Source organism: Stomoxys calcitrans, chromosome 5 (assembly GCF_963082655.1).
Source record: "Stomoxys calcitrans chromosome 5, idStoCalc2.1, whole genome shotgun sequence".
Classification (NCBI taxonomy): Eukaryota; Metazoa; Arthropoda; class Insecta; order Diptera; family Muscidae; genus Stomoxys; species Stomoxys calcitrans.
Window position 1 is genome coordinate 55,970,887 of NC_081556.1, and position 24,256 is coordinate 55,995,142.

At 38.1% G+C, this 24,256-nt stretch overlaps 1 protein-coding gene across 2 annotated transcripts; it reads right to left on the reverse strand.

Moving 5' to 3' along the window:
* Positions 1-228: 228 nt before the first annotated feature.
* Positions 229-24,159, reverse strand: LOC106091318 (uncharacterized). Of its 2 annotated transcripts, XM_013257801.2 has the most exons (6): positions 23,380-24,159; positions 11,187-11,243; positions 10,938-11,095; positions 10,446-10,845; positions 929-1,081; positions 229-860 (listed from the first exon to the last, which is right to left on the reverse strand). In XM_013257801.2, the coding sequence occupies exons 1-6, from the start codon at positions 23,884-23,886 to the stop codon at positions 387-389; spliced, it is 1,749 nt and encodes a 582-aa protein (XP_013113255.2). In that variant the 5' UTR covers positions 23,887-24,159; the 3' UTR covers positions 229-386. The 2 variants fall into 2 exon arrangements, with proteins under 2 accessions (XP_013113255.2, XP_059226399.1); XM_059370416.1 differs by lacking the exon at positions 23,380-24,159 and having other exon boundaries at positions 11,187-11,448.
* Between the last annotated feature and the right edge of the window lie 97 nt (positions 24,160-24,256).

Genomic DNA, 24,256 nt, shown 5'->3' on the forward strand with positions numbered 1-24,256 from the left:
GAACAGCAAGTACTGAATGGAAATCGAATTGAACCTTAAAGGAAATTTGATGGAAATTGTACAAAATATTAAAATTTGGCTAAGATTAGCCAAATGGAAGTCAGTTTTTGCTACGGGTAAATTGGCTTTAACACCAAAGCGATTAAATTTCCTTCGTGCGCATACGTCAAAACGGAAATTCGCGGATATTAAAGATGCAAACAAAAAGTATCTAGAATTCGAATTTATTTTGCATTATTTATAACAAATATATTTACAGGCATACGATTATATCACTTTGTTATTTCGATGAGTCTTTTGCTGTAGATAATAGTAATACTTTAGCGTTGTGGCAATGGCACTTGGAAATATGCAGACTGGTGGGTGGTATGTGGGGCGTTGAATCTTTAAAACATCCCCAAAAGAGTTAAGTTGAAACACATGCCCATCGTTATCACAACGATGGATAGCACCAGTATGGCAAAACACAAATAATTCGATTGTATCGGCATGCGAAAGAGTTTCGCCGACATATCCAGCGATGAGGCAAACATAAGCATCGAGTTGAGATCGTCCGTGGAGGTATTGTGGTAAACAAATGGTCGTACGCGTATTTGATGTCCATTCGCTTTGACCGTTTGGCAGACATGGGTTAATGAGGCGGCCATGAAGAAGGGCAGCAAGCCCAATAGCAGCCACAACACGACATTGATGAAGTTTAAAACAACCACTTTCAATGCCGAATAGTGGAAATCGAAGTCTTTGAACATGAAAATAAAGCCCGCAAAGGCATAGGCCAAGTTCATGACGATGAAAAACGAGACAGGTATTGAAACGTGGTTATTCAAACGATCCAGAAGTTTGCGAAATTCCAAAATTTCCTGTATGAAAGACACAAAATTGTAGTGGGCCACTATCATTAACAGTACAAAGAGCTTCAATTACTTACGCGCATCCAATCCCTCGTGTCTATGGAATGCAGGAGCAATTTCTGCGAAAGCGTTAAAAGATGCACCTTTAAAAGATAACACTCAATGCAATAGCTGCTAAGGATAATAACCTCAATAATGTCTTGTACAGCAATGGTCGTCAATAGCAGTATCTGAAAAAAGAAAGTGCATTTTTAATTTAAAGCAAGTCATTGTGTTAATCCCCATAGGGAAGGATGGGGGTATATTCATTTTGTCACTCCGTTTGCAACCCATCGAAATATCCATTTCAGACCCTATAAAGTATATATATTCTTGATCGTCAAAAATCTAATACGATCTAGACATGTCGATCCGTCCGTCTGTCTGTTAAAATCACGCTACAGTCTTTAAAAATGGAGATATTGAGCTGAAACTTTGCACAGATTCTTTTTTTTGTCCATAAGCAGGTTAAGTTCGGAGATGGGCTATATCGGACGGTATTTTATAGGCCCCATATAGACCGATCCGCCGATTTAAGCTCTTAAGCCCTTCGATTTCCTTCTTCAATTTGACCCAGATCAGTCCAGGTTTGGATATAGCTGCCATATTGACCGATATCGGTTCATGGTTGTGGAACCATAAAATTGTCCGATGTCGCCGAAATTTGGGACAGTGAGTTTTTTTTGGGGTCTTCGAAATGCCTCTTCAATTTTGCCCAGATCGTTCCATATTTGGATATTGCTGCCATATAGATCGATGTCTCGATTTAAATTCTTGGCCCCCTAAAAGGCGTATTTATAATTCGATTTCGCTGAAATATGACACAGTGACTTGTGTTAAGATTTTCAACATTCGTGTCGTATATGTTTCAGATCGGTCTATATTTGGATATAGCTAAAAAAAAAACAATATTTTGTTCTACAAAATTGAACAAGGACTTGTACCACTCAATGTCCGTGCCGAATTTGGTCCAAATCGGACCATATTTTGATATAGCTGCTATGGGGGTATATATTATTAATTTTTCACCGGATTATGACGAAAGGTGGTTTGCATATATACCTGAGGTGGTGGGTATCCAAAGTTCGGCCCAGCCGAACTTAACGCCTTTTAAAATTGTTTAACAATCTAATAAAATACTAAAACTTGCATCATATATATATTCAAAAATTTTTATTGGTTTTTTACCAAATTACATTTAAAATTTACATTTCAGTAAGGAAGGGCCAAGAGTCGGGCGGTGCCGACTGTATAATACCCTACACCTACCCTATGAGTATAATGTGGGAGCTATATTCAATTCTGAACCAATTTTGATGAACCGTGGCTGATGTTTTCAGATGGGTTATTAAATAATCCCTATCAAATTTCGAGCAAATATGTTCAAACTGTAATAACTACGGTACACATATACAACGTTATTGCAAATTACCCAAAATCTAACGAACATATATATGGGAGTTATATCTTACTCTGAACCTATTTCGAGCAAACTTCTCAGATAACGTGGTAGTTTTCGAGGAAAGCGTTGTGCAAAATTTTGGCATGATTGGTCAAAAACTGCACTTGCAGTAGCTCTAGAAGCGAAAATCGAGCGATATACATATAGAAGAGCTATAGTTAAATCTTTGCCGATTTCTATGAAATTCGCCAGTAATACTAAGGTAAAAAAATTACCATTTTATTGCATTATTACTGCAAATCGGACGAAAATATACATGGAAGCTATATCCAAATATGAAACGTTGTTTTTCAATTTCAATAGGCTTCGCTTCTGGGTCGAAAAACATGCTTGTACCAAATGTTAAGATGATCGAACGAAAACTGCTAAATGAAATCAGAAAGTGATTCTGAGTCGATCGGAATACTTATCAGTGGGTCTATCTCCCTTCCTTCTGGGTGTTACAAACAAATGCACTAAGTTATAATACCCGGAGCCACAGTAGTGGTGTAGGGTACAAAAATCAGCTAGACATTTTTCTGGGGGTGCTACAGCCCAACCAAAACAACAACAAACAAGTAAAAGCGTGCTAAGTTCGGCCGGGCCGAATTTTGAGAACCCACCACCATGGATTCTGCTAATAACTTATACAAAATAAATTTAGTTGGAGGGCATAATTTTATTCTACATACTTCTAGAAACTGAACAAAGATGACCGAGAGACCGGTCTACATGGATGCTATATCAGGTTATGGGCCGATTTAGAACGTTTTCGGCATAATTGTTGGAAGTCATAACATAACACCACATGCAAAATATCAGCCAGATCGGACACAAATTGTGGCTTGTAAGGGCTCAAGAAGTCAAATCGGGAGAACGGTTTATATGGGAGCTACATCAGGTTATAGACCGATTCGGACCGTACTTGGCACAGTTGTTGGAAGGCATAACAAAACACTATATGCAAAATTTCCGCCACATCGTACAAAAGTTTCGGCTTGTAAGGGCTTAAGAAGTCAAATACGGAGATCGGTTTATATGGGAGCTATATCAGGTTATAGACCGACTTGAACCGTACTTAGCAAAGTTATTGGAAGTCATACTAAAACAACTCATGCAAAATTTCAGACAAATCTGATAAGAATTGTGCCCTCTTGTGGCTCAAGAAGTCAAGATCCAATATCGGTTTATATGGTAGCTATATCAAAACATGGACCGTGTGGCACATTTACAAACCAACCGACCTTCACCAATAAGAAGCATTTGTGCAAAATTTCAAGCGGATAGCTTTACTCCTTCGAAAGTTAGCGTGCTTTCGACAGACAGACGGACGGACATGGCTAGTTTGACTTAAAATGTCATGGCGATCAAGAATGTATATACTTTATGGGGTCTTAGACGCATATTTCGAGTGGTTACAAACACCAACCTAAATCAAAAGTTTACCGATAAAGACAATATGGGTATTAAATGAAAGGTATTACAGAGTAGAATACGAATATGGTATTAAAAATTGGGTCCAAGTACCCAGGAAGTCGCCCTAACCCCAATACTCCTCCAAGTAGACAAGTTGGACGTTCATGTCAATATGGGGCTCAAATGAAAGACATTCGGGAGTAGATTAAGAATATGTCAAAAAAAGGAAGTCCATATAATGGGCCAAGTGTTGGTGGATAAGACCCAAAGCATTCATTTCCCGAACATATCAATATGGGGCTCAAATTAAAGGTTTTTGGGAGTAAAGAATGAATTTGATACCTATTTTTAGGGCAAAGTGGCGGAGTGCCAGCCCCAAGACGCCTTTCAATCAGTAAATATTTTTGTCGACCGGGGCAATTATGGACTTAAATAAAAGATATTTGGGAGTAGAGCACAAGTTTGACAACCATATTTGAGCGAAATGTCTGAGGTATCAGCACTCCCCACTCCCAAAAAGCACTCGCCGTCAAATGTATATATTGACCAATCACGACAATATAGGGCTCAAATGAGACAGGACTTATTTACCGACTATGGTAATATTGGGCTCATATAAAAAATATCTGGGAATATAGCACGAAGCTTATGTATGTTTATATTAAGAGCCAAATGTCTGGGTGGCCACCTCACTTCCAAAATACACTCCAAACCGGACATATTTAACTACTACAATAAAGGAGTGCAAAGAAAGGACAAACCGGACATATTTAACTACTACAATATAAAGGTGCAAGGATAAGGGAGTAGAGCACAAATTTTCCCATAAACACTTCATTAAAGAAAAGGGACAAACATCTCACATGTCAATGAATGCTGTCTGATTCAAGTTAATCTCAATGCTAAAAGACCTCCTTTTTATAGCCGAGTCCCAACGGCTTCCCGACACCTCTATGGGGAGAAGTTTTCACTTGATTTCTATGTATGGCAAAGCACCTCACACATTTTGCCAACGTTAGAAGGGTATAACCATCACTTAACATTTTTGCAATGTTCTCGCCAGGATTTTAATCCAGGCGTTTAGCATTATTGGCGGACTTGCTTACCTCTGCGCTTCAATGACACGAATTCCACAATCCACATTCGTGGCGAAACGTCCCTATCATAAAACTATACCAAACCAGGATTTTTATACCGACCATTGCAATATAAGGCTCAAGTAAAAGGTATAAGAGCGTTATAGAAGGTGCTGCGGAGCGGGCCCTGTCCAGCTAGTCTGTAATAAAATGTGACATTCAAAAAAATTGGCCTCATTGGTCTTAAAATTGTGGGGTGGTTTGATATCGACATCAGACAAATTAGCCTTTAAACTTTTCTTAATACTTTCGCTTTATGATAATGGAAAGAAATGATAATGCTTTGATGGTCGTATTTTACGAAATGTTGAAGGAAATAGGAGTATCTTTTGTGGAAAATTTTGCATATTTTTGACCAAAGAAAGTATTTTTCATTTACGCTATTGTTTCTCTTAAACGGGGGAGAATCGAGCTAATTTGGCTAAGAGTATGGTCAAATTAGAAATTAAGGTTTTTTTTATTGATTACTGAAAAAAATTGCCAGACAACAGATGGATTCGATCACAGGCGACACGCCACTATGACTACTCTTCAGTGCAGTAGTGTTGCTCTCTAACCTCCCCTCTGTAGGGCCTACAGTCTATAGCATGTTACCTAGTAGTCTTAAAATTAAATCCACATCCGAATTGGAATATGGATATTTAATTTTGCTACCACAGTTAATCTCTTCAGCCGTTGAAAAACATCTCTTCATGTGTCAATTTTGCTATTCTATTTCTTAGTGATTTTCCTCAAAGTTGCTGGCTTTTTTCTAGCTTCATTGTGTTACGGTTCATATTCACCAAAAATGTTGATGACTTCGAAACCTATGTTATTATTCTTGTATTTTTCCCCTTTGTACACTTGGAATCTGCCAATGAATAACTCCAACAACTATTAATGTTGTTGTTCCTTGCAGACTTCAATGAACTTGCACTTCGGGTTTTTGTGCAGTGTGCCTCTTTCGGCTGGCCATTGAATTTATTATTATACTCTCCACAATAGGATGGTGGTATGCCAATTTCGTCATTCTGCTTGTAACTCCTCGAAATATTCGTCTCAGACCCCATAAAGTATTAATATTCTTTATCATCATGACATTTTATGTCGATCTAGCCATGTCTGTCCGTCTGTCTGTCGAAAGCACGCTTGCTTTCGAAGAAGTAAAGTTAGTCGCTAGAAATTTTGCACAAATACTTCTTACAGGTGTAGGTTGGTTGGGATTGTATATGGACCATACCGGCCCGACCCGGTTTCAATTGGTTTCAATCGGTTCTTAAACAAATATTACGAAGAGTTATAAACGGAATGAGGAAATTAGTATACCCCCATTCTGTGGTGGAGGGTATACAAATAATTGAAAGTTTTGAGAATTTTCAAATGCCATATAAAAAATTTTGCGAAAGCGCGCTGAACGGGGCACTCTCTTGATTTCGATACAATTTGGTTCTCATGTATAAAGAACCTGAAATACAAACATTTGCGGGGGTGTGTTAATATATAATTTGCCGAAATGTAGGACTTATGGGTCATTAACCTTTTCTACGCGAATTTTTATACCCTTCACCATAGGATGGGGGTACACTAATTTCGTCATTCTGTTTGTAACTACTCGAAATATTCATCTGAGACCCTATAAAGTATATGCATTCTTGATCGTCGCGACATTTTATGTCGATCTAGCCATGTCCGTCCGTCCGTCCGTCCGTCCGCTGTCGAAAGCACGCTAACTTCCGAAGCAGGAAAGCTAGCCGCTTGAAATTTTGCACAAATACTTCTTATTAGTGTAGGTCGGTTGGCATTGCAAATGGGCCATATCGGTCCATGTTTTGATATAGCTGCCATATAAACCGATCTCGGGTCTTAATTTCTTGAGCCTCTAGAGTGCGCAATTCTAGAGTGCGCAATTCTTATCCGATCGGTATGAAATTTTGCACGACGTCTTTTGTTATGATTTTCAACAATTGTTCCAAGTATGGTTTAAATCGGTCCATAACCTATAGCTGCAATATAAACCGATCTTGGATCTTGACTTCTTGAGCCTCTAGAGTGCGCAATTCTTATCCGATTGGAATGAAATTTTGCCCGACGTGTTTTGTTATGATATCCAACAACTGTGTCAAGTATGGTTCAAATCGGTTCATAACCTGATATAGCTGTCATATAAACAGATCTGGGGACTTGATTTCTTAAGCTTCTAGAGGGCGCAATTCCTACCCGATTTGGCTGAAATTTTGCATGACGTATTTTATTCTTACTTTCAACAACTGTGTCCAATAAGGTTCAAATCGGTTCATAACTCGATATAGCTGCCATATAAACCGATCTGGGATCTTGACTTCTTGAGCCTCTAGAGGTCGCAATTATAATCGGATTTGAAATTTTGTACGACGGATCCTCTCATGATCATCAACATACGTGTTTATTATGGTCTGAATCGGTCTATAGCCCGATACAGCTCCCATATAAATCGATCTCTCTATGTTACTTCTTGAGCCCCCAGGGAGCAATTCTTATTCGAATTGGCTGACATTTTACACAGGTCTCCAACATATAATTTAATTGTGGACCAAACCGGACCATATTTTGATATCGCTCTAATAGAAGAGAAGCCGGGAAAAGAATTCGAAAAATGCGATCCATGGTGGAGCATGCTTAAAGCACGCTTTACTTGCTTTAAGCATGTTAAGTTCGACCGGGCCGAATCTTGGGAACCCATGGATTCTGCTAAAAATAAATTTAGTTAAAGGGCATAATTTTATTCTACATACCAAACTTCTGTCATATCAGCAAAAATTAAAGCTTCTTGTTCTTGATCGAGAGACCGGTTTACATGGAAGCTATATCAGGTTATAGACTGATTTTTGCCGTATTTGGCACAGTTGTTGGAAGTTATAACAAAACATTGCATGGAGGGGGTTGGTCCCTCCTCCTTACCCTAATTTTCAGAAACGCCAGATTTCGGAGATGGGTGGTGCGATTTAAGCGAAATTTTGTGTGCTCTCATATAGTATACTAAAAATAAAAATTTGGTATCCAAATTTCGGATGGGGTACTTAGGGGGGCTGCCCCACCCTAAAACCTACCAAACATATATTTAGACCAATCACGACAATATGGGACTCAAATGAAAGGTATTTAGGATAAGAAAACATATCTGATATCCAATTGTCGGACCAGGTGTTAGGGGGACCACCCCAAGCCCGAAAACACCCCTAAATCGGACATATATACCGACCATGGCAATATGGGGCTCAAATGAAAGGTATTTGCGAGTAGAATACGAATCTGATATCCAAATGTGGGACCACGTTTCTGGGGGTCCACCCCTTTCCCAAAACACCCCCAAACAGGATTTATTTACTGACCATGGGAATATGGGCCTTAAATAAAAGGTATTTGAATTCAGAATACGAATCTGATATCCAAATATGGAACCAAGTGTTTGGGGGCCGCGTCTCATCAAAAACATCCCCCAAAGTGGACAAATTTACGACCATAGCAATATGGGGCTCAAATGAAAGGTCTTTGGGAGTAAAGCACGAATTTGATATCAATATTCGGGAAAAGTGTCTACGGGGCCACGCCACCCCCACAACACCACCCAAATAGTAAGTATTTTCTGACTATTCTAATATAAGACTCAAATAAAAGGGTTTTTAAAATGGAACACGAATCCGATATATATTGTCAAGGCCAACTCACTGAGTGGCCGCCCATTCCCCAAAACACCCCTCACGTTTGCCGACTATGGAAATATGGGGCTCAAATTAAAGGTATTTGGGAGTAGACCACGTATCTGATATCAACATTAGGGACCAACTGTCTAGGGGACGTAACATCACTGTAGCAACCCCCAAATAGGAAGTATTTGTATTTGACAATTTAGGTCTTAAAGAGAGTGTAACAAAATATTAATAGTTTTTAGGGCCAGTACCCCAAACCGGACATATTTGCTGACTTTTGCGATAAGAAGTTTAAATAAGATTAGAAAACGAATTTGATATCCAATTTTGGGGGCAATGACAATATAGGTTTCAAATAAATCATATATAGATATATGAGAATAGAGCACGTTGCTGACATATTTTCCGGGCTTAGTGTTTGGGGAACCACCCCAATCCCTAAAACACCCCTAAATCGGTCATATTTACCGACCATGTCAATGTGGAGCTTAAATGAAAGGTATTGGGGTGTAGAGCAAGAATTGATACCCATTTTTTGGACCAATTTTCTGGGGGTCTACCCCTTTCCCAAAATACCCCACAAACAGCAATTTTTTAGTGACCATCGCAATATGGGGCTCAAATAAAGGTATTTGGGAGTAGAAAACGAATTTGATAACCTAATTTGGGGCCATGTGTTTGGGGGACGTTTCATCCTGTAAACTCCTCTTAAACCAATGGCAATATGGGGTTTAAATAAATGGTATTTGAGAGAAGAGCACGATGATGACATTTTTTCAGGGCCAAGTATCTGGGGGACCACCTCACCCCGAAAAAACCCCTAAATCAGACATCATGAGAATATCGGGCTGAAATTAAGTCTTTTAGAAATGGAGTGCACCTTACATCCAAACTTAAATTCGTAGACCAAGATCATATGGGATTCAGATAAAGGCACTTATATTGTTAAACTGTTAGTCAAGCGATATACTATTTTCGTAGCATGGTATTTCACTAAAAGATCTTTAATTGTCGAAAATAAATATTCCAAGGAAACTTTTGTTCCATATAAAGTAAAAGAAGGCGCAGCGCAGCGGAGCGGGCCCAGCTAGTTGTATATAAATAAGCCTCCTAACAATCCCAAAATAAATGCAGCAGCTGATTGCAAACAGTCAGCAGCCTTTTTTCATGAGGGTAGCGGTTTTATTCGAATGTGATCTACCATTCGGCACTGATATCAATGAATTCAAAGCTCTGTTCCTAATTTAACCCTCATCACATTTTCTGGGCTCAAGATCCTTAATTCCGATACCAGCGTTGATAGAATTTTATCCGATATTGTACTATTATCCTATTTTGCGCCTTTATACACCTTAGACCAATAAATCGATAGAAATCGCTCTTAATTGCAGCTATGTCCGTGATCTGTATGTCGAGTGGTTTAAAGAACCCACTGATTCAATTTATTAAGAAAACCGCGGGTACAGTTATCGAAATATAGTACGCTCAAGAAATTAACCTTCGTAGACTAAAAATATGGATCTTTGCCAGATTTCAGCGCAATACCCCCTCTTGTTCAGTTGTACGCTAACAACTGACGGACAGACGGACACACGGATATTGTGGTGTTTTGCAAACGCAATGACAAAATGAATAAACCCCCTTCCTAGAATGTTGGTACAATAAGGGGATATCCACTGATGAATATTTTTCAGATATTCTCAGGATTCGAACGCAGGCGTTCAGAGTCATAAGCAGACATGCTAACCAGGGAAACCTCTAGATTCAGACTGCCTACCGGTTCCTTTCAGAATATAACAAAGTGTTGAATTTTTTCAGTTTTATAATAAAATTTTGCTTCTTCCCACGCCACTGAAGAATTAACCCTTTTTCATCTTATCAATTTTTATTTACATACCTTCACTGATAGGCCCAGACTTGCTTCCAAGTGAACCAGCCACTTGACCTTGATGATGGTTGGCTGCATTACAACCACTGGCAATACGTAGGCATACAAGCAACCGAATATGACAAATGCCAGCACGATATGTAGCCAAAGAAGCCGACACAAGCGTCTCGGTTGCATGGACATGAGAAAGGTTCTTTCGATCAGATTCTGTAGCTGTTCCTGATCAATGAGCTTACAGCAGATAATGGCCGAGGCATAGCCAGCCAAATCCAAAGTGAAGGGTATGACGTAGCCAAACACCAACTCACCAATGGTGTTTGTGGAGCCATTATCCGGAGGCTCGGTCAATGAGGCATTGTCATCGGATGAATGTAAGCCTTTTAGGTTTGTGGAGAAACCGCGGTCGCCGCTGTAGCAAAATTAAAAGAAATTTAAATACCAAAAAATCAATGAATTCGTTGCGGATTTAGAATTATGTTGCAGTGTCCTGTTGCTACTCACCGATATGATGATAAATACTGCAAAAAATACCCAAACACTAGGACAGCGATTAAAGTGAAGCATTGGAAATAACTCAAAAATGATCGACACTTGGTGATGTCCGTTGAGACGGGATTTAGGCCAACCAATGATAAAACCATCATGTATGGACGCAGAAACTGCAAGTGAATGGAGGAGAGGCACCGATGAGATCGAATGAATCAACTGATGAATAACACACCAAGGGATGGTCCACCCACAAACACTCACCGTTCGTTTGCAATAATCCAGTATGGCTGACGTAGGTTCACTCTGATAATCATCATTCTGTGGCAGATTCCAGCGGTTTATGAAACAAAAAGAACTATTAGCATCACTATGATACATTTCCACAATGTTTTGCTTATGGATGGTGTTTAGTTAGTTAGTTGTTATGGTCCTAATCGCTTTCTCACTCATGCGGGAGTGGTTACTTTTGCTGCAGTATAGCACTTGTGTTGTACGGTCACCGTTGTTGTAGACAACATCACGAGAAAAAGTGTTAAGCTATACTAACAGACAACAAACATTTCCATATGATAAGCAAGTCTCAATTGTTTACTCATCGCAAAAGGAGTGTGGATGATAATACAAAAAAGAGCATAGGAGATTGACGATCTCTTGGGAATGGGCAAAAAGATAACACAATAACAAATTAAATGCTCATAGGACAAGGCATGGGCGTATCCAGCATTGGAGTAAGGGTGGGGCTGCTCTTTGCATTTAATGAAATTTAATATATAAATCTGTAGGAATGCCTTTGGCTGCTATCACCCGATACACCCAGAAAAATTAGTCTGCTGAAATCAGCAAACACTGTCTGCTGACATTAAATTTTAAATTTAACACCTCAAAATTATTGAATGCATTTTATTCAATAATTTTGAGCTTCTAAACAACATTGAGGCATTTTCAAAAAATAAAATAAAAATGTATTGGAATTTTAGGCGTTATTAAACCCACCACCGAAGGATGGGGGTATATTTCCGACTCTATAAAGTATATATATTCTTGATCAGCGTAAAAATCTAAGACGATCTAGCCATGTCCATCCGTCTGTCTGTTGAAATCACGCTACATCCTTTAAAAATAGAGATATTAAGCTGAAATTTTGCACAGATTCCTTTTTTTTTGTCCAGAATCAGGTTAAGTTTGATGATGGGCTATATCAGACTATACCTTTATATAGCCTCCCTATATAGACCGATCCGCCGATAAGCCACACTTTTTAACCGACTTTGCTTAAATTTAGGACAGTGAGTTGTGTTAGGTCCTTCGACATTCTTCGTCAATTTGGCTCAGATCGGTCCAGATTTGGATATAACTGTCATATAGACCGATCCACCGATTTAGGGTCTTAGACCCATAAAAGGCGCATTTATTGTCCGATTTTGCCGAAATTTGAGACAGTAAGTTGTGTTAAGCTCTTCGACATTTTTCTGCAACTATGCCAATAACGGTCCAGATTTCGATGTAGCTGCCTTATGGACCGATATCTCGATTTGAAGTCTTGGCCACATAAAAGACGCATTTAAAATCCGATTTCACTGAAATTTGACACAGTGACTTATGTTAAACTTTTTGACATCCGTGTCGTATATGGTTCAGATCGGTTATTTTTTGGATATAGCTACTAAGAAGATCAATACTTGTTATACAAAATGACTTGTACTTATTAGTATCTGCTCCAAATCGGAACATATTTCGATATAGCTGCTATGGGGCATAAGGTATAAATTTTCACCGAATTTTGACGAAAGGTGGTTTACATATATGCTCGAGGTGGTGGGTATCCAAAGTTCGGCCCGGACGACCTTCATCTTTTTACTTGTTTTTTTGTTTAAAAACATAACTATAATAGTTGTACACTCAGAGAAAATTGTTGGTAATAACGTCAAAAATGTTTGCTGTAACAACAGAGCGTCTACTGAAAATTGAACAGCAGTAATTTTTTGCTGAAACAGCAAATATTTTCTGGCAATATGCCTCAATTGTTGTGCAGAAGTTCAAAAGTTATTAATTTGCCTGGGTGGGGGTTTTTTTGTCTGCTGTTATTTAAATTCGTTAAAAAATAGCAAATTGTAGAAAATTGGAAAAACAAGTAAAAGCGTGCTAAATTCGGCCGGGTCGAATCTTATATACCCTCCACCATGGATCGCATTTGTCGAGTTCTTTTTCCGGTATCCCTTTTAAGGCAAACAAAGGATAAAGGAAAAGAATTGCACTGCTATTAGAGCTGTATCAAGTTATGCTCCGATTTGGACCATAATTGCATTGAATGTTGCAGATCATAGTAGAAGTCATTTTGTAAAATTTCAGCCAATTCGAATAAGAATTGTGCCCGTTAGGGTGTGAAGAAGTAAAATAAGCAGATCGGTTTATTTAGGAACTGTATCAGGCTAGAAACCGATTCAGACCATATTTAACACGTATGAAGCCGTTGTACTAAACTTCAGCCAAATTTCATAAGAATTGCGCCCTCTAGAGGCTCAAGAAGCCGAGTCCCCAGATCGGTTTATATGACAGCTATATCAGGTTATGAACCGATTTCAGTTGTTGAAAGTCATAAAAAAATATGTTGTGCAAAATTTTCGTCAAATCAGATAAGAAGAAGAAGTCAAGATCAACATGAATCAATATGGCCCATTTATAATCCCAACCGACCTGCACTAAAAAGTATTTGTGCTAAGTTTCAAGCGGCTTGCTTTACTCCTTCGATAGTAGCGTGCCTTTAACAGACTGATGGACGGACATACGACGGACATGGCTGGATCGACTTAAAATGTCACGACGATCAAGAATATATACTTAATGGGGTTTTAGACGAATATTTCGAGGAGTTACAAACGGAATGACGAAAGTAGTATACCCCATCCTATTGTGGAGGGTATAAAAATAAATGTCATATGTTCGTAAAATTGAAAGATAAGATAAACTATAAAATTGTTTAAATTATGTATGACATTTGTAGGCTTTCTTTAACTTTTTAAATTCTGAAAACAGCTGAAAATGTTTGATGTTTTACCAACAATTTACTGCTGTCCCATTTTCGGCAGACTTCCTGTTGTTTCAACAAACATTTTTGATGTTTTTACAAACAAATTTCTCTGAAAGTATATGCGTTACATTCATATGTGCTGTCATTTTCTGGAATCATAAGACTTTTCTTATTTACGTCAAATACAAATGGAGCAAGCACTAATCGGAGCATGAGGATACATGTACACTCAACGAAATTCGTTAGTCAAAACAGCGAAAATGTTTGCTAAAACAACAGTTTTTGTTTGATGAAAAGGAGAAAGCAGACATAACTGCTATTTCAGCAAACATAGTGCTGCTGTGGGCAAATATTTCCTATTGCTATTTCAACTAGCAATTTTATTTACAAAAATCTGCTAAAATATTGGAAAAATATTGTAAAAACGCTGAAATGAAATATTTTTTTTGCTTTTCGTTTAATGCTATTATTTATTTTGCATTTTACAGTCGGTTATGTATTTTGATTACTTTGGGAATTTTTTACAAGTTCAAACTTTAATAATTGTCAAATCCTCTAGCAATTTTCTTTGAGTGTACAAAAACTGTAGACAATTTTATTGAAAGAATATTTAAAATTTTAAATTTTCAATAAAGTTCAAAGTTCCTGGCTACACTTTTAATACTTTTACTACGCCCATGGATTGTGGTGATGCGATTGGGGGTGTGATACACATTAATCGAAAGCTCAAAACAAACTTCACAACATTTTTTATTTGTATAAGGCAATTAGCCACAATTGTATCATTAAAGTTCAGAGATCATTCGCAATTTGATTTGATACTCGTGCCGCATGTTACGCGTACATATGAATTAATTTTGCCCTACACAAAATTCGGAGATATTAACAAGCCGCTAGTGCTTTTAATCGTAATATCTTTGACCTGCCTTCTTTTTATGCGTATTTTGAGCAAACATTGCTAACAGATAGAAGGGAGGTAGATTAGGGTAAGGATTCAGTGGCAGTCTACATCAAACTGTAAGACGCAATTGTTACACGATTGGGCTGAAATTTGGATGTAGTGTTCTTTTACGACAACTACGGTCTATAACCTAATATGGTTGCCATATAACCCCATCTACCTTAAATAAAGACTCAATGTTTGTCCGATTTTGCTGAAATTTGAAACACTCATACAAAATTCCGCGAATATAGCCCCCATATAAACCGATACCGGGATTTGAATTCTTGAGGCCCTAGAAGAGTCGATTGAATTGATTTCTTCAAAATAATCCCTATATAAGCTGAGTAACATGTGTACACTTTAGCAGATTCCGGCCCGGCCGAACTTAGAAGATTTTTAACTGTTACACTCAACCAAATTTGTTATCCAAACAGCAAAAATGTTTGTTAAAACAGCAGTTTTTGTCTGCCGAAAATGGGAAAGCAGACATTACTGCAGTTTCAGCAAACATGGGGCTGCTGTATTAGCAAACATTTCTTACTGCTAACAAAATCTGCTGTTTATGGTTGCCTGTAACTTGTTTTGATTACTTTAGGCATTTTTTAGAAATTTTGTTGGAGGAGATGATTTTAATTTGTGGAATATAACTGTAAAGAAGCTACCTGATCCATCCATTGGTATACATTTCGTACATTTGTGGCTGAGCTAGCTCGAATTACTTGTTATTGCTCGGCCGGGCCGAATCTTATATACCCTTCACCATGGATCGCATTTGTCGAGTTCTTTTCCCGTCATCTCTTCTTAGGCAAAACAAGTAAAAGCGTGCTAACTTTGGCCGGGCCGAATCTTATATACCCTCCACTATGGATCGCATTTGTCGAGTTCTTTTCCCGGCATCTCTTCTTAGGCAAAACAGGATATAAGAAAAGATTTGCTCTGCTATTAGAGCGATATTAAGATATGGTCCGGTTTGGACCACAATTAAATTATATGTTGGAGACCTGTGTAAAATGTCTGCCAATTCGAATCAGAGTTTCGCCCTTTGGGGACTCAAGAAGTAAAATAGAGAGATCAATTTATATGGGAGCTGTATTGGGCTATAGACTGATTCAGACCATAATAAACACCTATGTTGATGGTCATGAGAGAATCCGTCGTACAAAATTTCAGGCAAATCAAAATAATATTTGCGACCTCTACAGGCTCAAGAAGTCAAGATCCCAGATCGGTTTATATGACAGCTATATCAGGTTATTAACCGATTTGAACCATACTAGGCACAATTGTTGGATATCATAACAAAATATTACGTGCCAAAATTCATTCAAATCGGATAAGAATTGCGCCCTCTAGAGGCTCAAGAAGTCAAGATCTTAATTGGGGTTTATTTCATTTTTGTTGGGGATTATTTCATTAGGTGTGATTTCATTTTCGGGTTTGGGGGTTATTTCGTAATGCCGTATCTCTCATCCTTAAAAACATAACAAACTCAAACTATTACAATTCCCTGTAAGTTACAATACCAATGGCAGTCTCTCTAGTTACAAGTATTTTTGAATGTTTAAAACAAAAAAGTTGATAAGACTCTCTACTTATCTGCTGCCCTTCCATGTAGATATTGACTTTGAATATTGTTGCGATAAAAACTTCTCAACGCATAAGATTCTACATCGTCTCTTGACTCATAATGCCCGATAAGTTAATAACCTCTGTACAATCTTAAGCACACAATTAATTGACATTAAAACTTGTACTAGAAAATGTAAAACGACTATGTTGAGAAAGGTTGTGAGAAGGAAATTCGAACTTCCGATGCAAAATATGTGGTAATGAGTATAGTGAGAGAAAAAGACTAGCTGCTTGTGGGTTTGCCAAGTAATTTCTTTCTATTAGCTTATTGAAACTTTGGAACAATTTTTATCCCATTTGTGATACTATGGATAATAATGGCGTCACGGTTTCTTCAACATCAATCTAATTATAACAGTATATTCCAGATAAACGTTAACTTCCCCAATACATGTTATTCTTAAAAATACTTAAACAACCTTATATTTACTACTTTTATTACCGAAATCGCGTAATAAATAAAGCTTTTATGGGCTTCAGACCCTTTATCGACAGATCGGTATATATGACAGCTATATATAAATATAGTCCAATATGGAGCATATTTGGGTCAGATGTCGGGAGGCCCGTTCAAGAATTTAACCAGAGTGCATCAAAAAGACGTATCTGTGCCAAATTTCGGCTCAATATCTAAATTTTTGAAGGCTCTAGAGTGATTACAACAGACGGACGGACATACCCACGGACATAGTTAAATCTTCTTAGAATTTTACGACGATCCGAAATATATTTACTTTGTAGGGTCGGAAATTGATATTTCGATGTGTTGCAAACGGAATGACTAAATGAGTATATCCCCTATCTTACGGTGGTGGGTATAAAAATTAAAGAAAATCTAAGTCGGCAACTCCATGCTGCTTACAAAATCCATAATTGTTTTCCATACTACGCCCCTAAGTTGGTTCATGTCTGTTAGACGCTAAAGCCGGGAAATGATAAAGGAAATGCTCCAAAGTCTCATCATGTTTCCCATATGCCCTACACATGCTATCGCTTTCCGCACCGATTTTGCATAAGTGAGCTCGTAGTCCTATGTGTCCGGTTATGATACCGAAAGCAATACTGATCGCCTTCTTACTTCCTTTCAGTAATAGCCTCTTCTTTTCTTGATCCGGATCTCCCCATAGGACTTTCGTTTCCCTACCGATCGTTTCGCTGTTTCACAGTGTTACATGTGCGTTCGTAGTCCACGACCTTAACTCGGACTGTGTCGCCCCGAAAAACTTGGAGTTAACCATGTTTATTGACGGTAGTCCTCTGGCCTTCACTGCAAATAGTTAGTTTGTCTAAAAAAATTTTAACCCAATTACCGGGTGTAGTTTTCGTTTGGAATGGCGCAAGTCCACGGTGTAGTATGTCGCACTTTAAATCAGCTGCTACCATTTCATTGGCAGCTACATTAAAATAACGGCGTTTACTACATATTTAGGATATTTGTGAACGCTAATATTTATGCTAACAGTGCGTAGCTACCGTTTAAGCAAATTTTGTTTAAATAGAAGAAGAAAACAAAATTTGTTGAATGTTTGGAAAAAAGCTAAAAAGCGGCAAAATATTAAATGGGAAAAGTGAACGCATTTTATTTAAATAATGGCATATTAGCAGCATTTCTAGAAAGTTCTTCATCTGAAGTAGAGATATTTCTAATAATAAATATCGATTGTATCGATACAATAAAATTTTACAAAATTTGCCCATGAACATTCCACTAAGGATCAGAGCCAAACTTCTCACATATCAATGAGTGCAGTCCGATTCAAGTTTTAAGCTCAATGATAAGAGGCCTCCTTTTTATAGCCGAGTCCGAACGGCATGCCGCAGTGCGACACCTCTTTGGAGAGAAGTTTTACGTGGCATAGTACCCCACAAATGTTGCCAGCATTAGGAGGGAAAAACGACGGCTGAAAATTTTTTCTGATGGTCTCGTCTGGATTCGAACCCAGGAGTTCAGCGTCATAAGCGGACATGCTAACGCTACGGTGTATCGATACTATCGTTAATTTCCATTCGCCTATATTTCAAACGAAAATGAGAAATAACAAGTAAAAAGGCATTAAGATCGGGCCGAACTTTGGATACCCACCACCTTGGATATATGTATTAACCATCTTTCGTCACAATAGGGTGAAAAAGGAATCATTTATAAATCATTAGCAGCTATATCTAAATATAGCCTGGTTTCCACCATATACAGGAAGGCAACGTTATTGTTTGCTGTTTTAGCAACAAATTACTGCTGTGCTGCTGACTTTCTGCTGTTAAAGCAATCACTTTTGCTATTTCTACTAACAAATTTCTCTGAGAGTAGGGTCATAAATCGATATGGTCCCCATATAACCCGATCTCCAGATTTGTTTTCTTGGGTCCTTAGAGCATTAAATTTCTAACATCCACACTAGATCCCACCTAAATAGGTCTATAAATAGATTTGAGTTGTTGATTATCTACACGTCTCAATTATTTTTCGATTTGGTATGTGATCCCCAAATCAAAATTGATTAATTAAAATAGCTTCTTGAGGTCCCAGAATTGTCAATTATTACCAGATTTGATTTCTTCAAACTAATCCATAGATAAAATAAGTTAATAGGTGTTTATATTTTCCGAGATACCGAAGGTGGTATGGGTCCTTACCCGTATGTTTTTATTCTTCTACAGTTTGATCATTTTATAAAAAAAAAACTAAAAGATCAAGAAGTCAAGTTCTCAGATCGGTTTATATGACAGCTATATGAGGTTATGGACCGATTTGAGCCAAACTTGGCACAGTTGTTGGATATCATAACTACAAATACTTCGTGCAAAATTTCATTCAAATCGGATAAGAATTGCGCCCTCTAGTGGCTCAAGAAGTAAAGATTCAAGATCGGTTTATATAGCAGCTATATCAAAACATGGACCGATTTGGCCCATCCCAACCGACCTACACTTATAAGAAGCATTTGTGCAAAATTTCAAGCGGCTAGCTTGACTCCTTTGAAAGATAGCGTGCTTTCGACAGACAGACGGACGGACATGGCTAGATCGAAATAAAATGTCACGACGATGAAGAAAATATACACTTTATGGGGTCTCAGACGAGTATTTCGAGTAGTTACAAACATAATGACGAAATTAGTATACCCCCATCCTATAGTGGAGGGTATAAAAAACAAGTAAAAACGAGCTTAGTTCCGCCGGGCAGAATTTTTTTTTAATCCCTCCACCATGAATCGCAAATCGAGTAATAATTGCGACCTCCAGAGGCTCAGAAAATCGAACTGGGAGATCGGTTTATATGGCAGCTTTATCAGGTTATATACCCATTTAGACCGTACTTGAAACAGTTGTTGAAAGTCATACCAGAACAATATATGCAAAATTTCAACCATATTGCGCCCTCTAGAAGCCCAAGAAGTCTAATCGGGAGATCGGTTTATATGGCGGCTATATCATGATATGGACTGATTTAGACCATACTTTGCACAGTTGTTGGAAGTCAAAATAAAACACATCATGCAAAGTTTCAGCCAAATCGGATAGGAATTGCGCTCTCTAGAGGCTCAAGAAGTCTGATCGGGAGATCGGTTTATATGGCGGCTATATCATGATATGGACTGATTAACACAGTTGTTGGGAGTAATACCAGAACACTTGATGCAAAATTTCAGACAAAACTCTAGCTCTAGAAGTCAAGACCCAATGTCGGTTTATAATGCAGGTATATCAGGTTAACAACCGATTTAGACCACACCTGACACAGTTGTTGGAAGTGATACCAAAACACGACGTCGGGTAAGAATTGCGCCTTCTATAGGCTCAAGAAGTCAAGACCTAAGATCGGTTTAAATGGCAGCTATATCAAAACATAGACCGATGTGGCCCATTTACAAACCAAATTCACCTACAATAATAAGGAGTATTTGTGCAAAATTTCAAGCGCCTAGCTTTACTCCTTCGAAAGTTAGCGTGGATTCAACAGACGGACGGCCATGGCTAGATCGACTTAATGTCATAACGATCAAGAATATATATACTTTATATAGTCTAAGATGTATATTTTGATGTGTTACATACGGAATGACTAAATTAGAATACCCCCATCCTATGTGGAGGGTATAATTAAATAACAGCAAAAAATTTAATAAAATCATAATTCTGCGTATAAATAACTACAATATATCAAGCTTAGAATTGCCTACATTTAGATTCTATTAAAATGTTCTCTGTTCTCGCATTTTTTGCCGCTATGTCTCAGCAAATTTATATGGTGGCATCAAAAAACAAGTACAAACGTGCTAAGTTCCGTCGGGCCGAATGGGAACCCATCAGCATAGATTCTAATCGGAGTCCGGTTTATGTGGGAACTATGTACAATTTAAGACCGAGTTGGACCGTACTAAGCACGATTGTTGGAAGTAGTAACGAAACTCTAAGCGCAAAATATTAGTCAATTGGACCACTTGATTTGGGGGCTATATACAAATTTGAACCGATGTGGCCCATTTGCAATCAACAACAACCTACGTCAATAAAAACAATCAACAAAAATAATGCAAAAATTTCGAGCAGATATCTCCATCGTGATTTCCAAAGATGGACGCAAGGCGGATTTAAAAAGGTGGTCTCACGCGAACAGCTGTTAACAACAGGCCAGGTTTGACGGTATTAAGCTGTCGTATCTTTGTTTGCATCCTCTTTGTTGTCATCTTCATTCTCCCATATTTTCTGCTCATGTACGCACACGTATTTATGTATGTGCTGAAAAAACGTAGATCAGCTTGATGGCAAGATAGCACAAGTTCATATCCATATTCGTAGATCAGCTTGATGGCAAGATAGCGGATTGCACCATATGATTTGTTGTTGTTGTACAAATGACACCACCTTTAATTGTTTCGCCATGAGACGGAAACTACAAACATAATGACTAGATTAATTTGCCTTCATCCTTTGTTGGTGGGCATACAAATAAAGGCGTTCGGCCCGGTCGAACTTAATGTATTCGGCCGGCCGAACTTTGGATACCCTCCACCTCGAATATATATATAAACTCCCTTTCGACGCATTCCGGTGAAAATTGGCTTTTTTATGCACCCAAATTCGGCACGGACATTGAGTGGTCTACTAAATATAAATCGCTGTTGAATTTCGTATTTCAAATTTCCACAAAATCGGGTAATAAATAAAGCTTTTATAAGCTTCAGACCCTTAATCGGCATATTGGTCAATATGACAGTTATATGTAAACACAGTCCGATCTAAACCATATGTTGGGTTGGGATGTTGGGAGACCTACAACTACCCACTGTTTCAAATTCCAGCGAAATCGATTAAAAATTAAGCTTTTATGGGCTTCAGACCCTTTATCGGCGGATCGGTCTATATGGCAGCCATATCTAAATATAGTCCGATCTGAACCTTATTTAGTTGGGAGGCCCAAAATTACTCACTGTTGTAAATTTCAGCGGAATCGGTTAAAAAATAATGTCTTTATGGGCTTCAGACCCTTTATTTGGAGATTGGTCTATATGACATCTATACCTAAAGACAGCCCGATCTTAACCACATTTGGGTCCTATGTTGGGAGGTCTAAAACTACTCACTGTTTCAAATTTCAGCAAAATCGGTTAAAAAATAAAGCTTTTATGGGCTTCAGAACCTTAACCGGGAGATCGGTCTATACGGCAGCTATATCTAAATATAGTCTGATCTGAACCATATTCAGGTCAGATGTCGGGAGGCTTAAACTAACCCACTGTTTTAAATTTCAGAGAAATCGGGTAATAATTAAAGCTTTTTTGGCTTCAGACCCTTTATCCGCAGATCGGTGTATATGGCAGCTACATCTAAATATAGTCCGATCTGAACCATATTTAGGTCAGATATCGGGATGCCTTAAGCTACTCACTGTTTCAAATTTCAGCGAATTCGGATGAAAAATAAGGTTTTTATGGGCATTAGACCCTTTATCGGAAAATCGGTCTATATAGCAGCTATATCCAAATATGGCCCGATTTAGCCCGTTCAAGAACTTAACCAGCGTGCATCAAAAAGACTTATCTATGCCAAATTTTAACTCAATATCTCAATTTTTGAAGGCTGTTGAGCGATTACAACAGACGGACAGACACACGGACATCGTAAATCGCCTTAGAATTTTACGACGATCCGAAATATATACTTTGTAGGGTCGGAAATTGATATTTCGATGTGTTGCAACGGAATGACTAAATGAATATACCCCCTATAATACGGTGTTGGGTATAATAACCGATATTTTATTGCCAAATTCTTTTTGTTGTGCACTTGAACATTTTCGAATGTCACTGCAAGTGCTTTTTGTGCTTAGGCCGCTTTGATCGGTTCGTTTGGTTTGTCTGCTTGCGCTCTTCTATTTTGATATTTAAAATCTTTTCGTGAAGAGTATGGCAATGTTGATGAGTTTGATGTTCTAAGCATTGATAATTCAAAACAAAAGCGTGCTCTATACCGTACTCAATAGCCTTTGTGTATGTAGGGCACCTTAATCAATTTGACAAAAGTGCTGATGAAGTCACATGGCGTAACAGAAATCGTGATCCGCTAACCAGTCAAAGTGTTTTGAACCATAACACGCACTTGCTCAACTTTTATAAGTTCTTTGCTATGCTATTCTTTGAATAGAAAGCATTGAATATGATATCAAGCTGGATGATGTTCGAAAAATCACAAAAATATTTAAAAGATCAAAATAAAAGAGCGCAAACCGACAAATTATAACTAATATCAAACAGAAAGAACAGAATAACTGTGATCATTCATTTCCTTTTTGTTTACATCCACCCACCCGTCTTAATGCAGACCCAATTAGAATTATACGAATTTACACTTACTAGAATTTCAGTCATACTAACTGCTACCATCGAGGAACCTGTTGTCAGCGGTTGATAATATGAGCCAACGCGAGATAATGATGGCCGATTAATAATTTCAGTACTGGTGTTTCTTCCCATAGCAGATGTTATGCCCAGAGCATCTCTTGTTTGGCTGGCCAAAGCCTGAACACTTAAGCTGGCATATTCAGTCCTAGAAGAAGTGGGCTCCTCAATAACATTGCCATTATTTTTGTCATTCGGATCGGCTTCGCTGCTTTTTATGGACATTGATTTAATGCTTTCCTCCGTATCGCTGCTATCGCCGTGTACATTTAATTCTATATATCCTTGGGAATCACTCTGGCTGGTATTGTAAGCTGCTTTCGACTGTCCATTTGGGGAACGAATACTTCCGTTACAGATCGTAGAGATCGCAGGTTGCTCTAGCAGGGCTATTTGACCATCCCAATCTGAGAGCACCGCATCCGCACTCACTATTTCTTTGTTTACATTCGATGACATCATCGCTTTGGTGGTCAATACGTCAAAATAGATATCGTTTCCTTGGAATTTTGACAAGATCACTTCATGGCTGTTTTTCTTGCTTTCACTTAAATGCCAATCTAACCCACTTCAAATATAATTTGTTGCTGTTTTGCACAAGTTCATATCCATATGCGTATATATATGTATATGCACAGACAGAATATCATTTGTTATATGAAAAATTCTTTATGTTTTTTGAAAATGTGTTTTTTTTATTTTTAAATAATTGCGACCGATCGTTCCGTGCGTTGTTTGTCGTCAAATGTTGAATATTTACTGAAGTGCATCTGCTTCTCTGATGAATACGCTCAGCATGGTGGTGATAACCCACCCTACACTGCTCTTATCA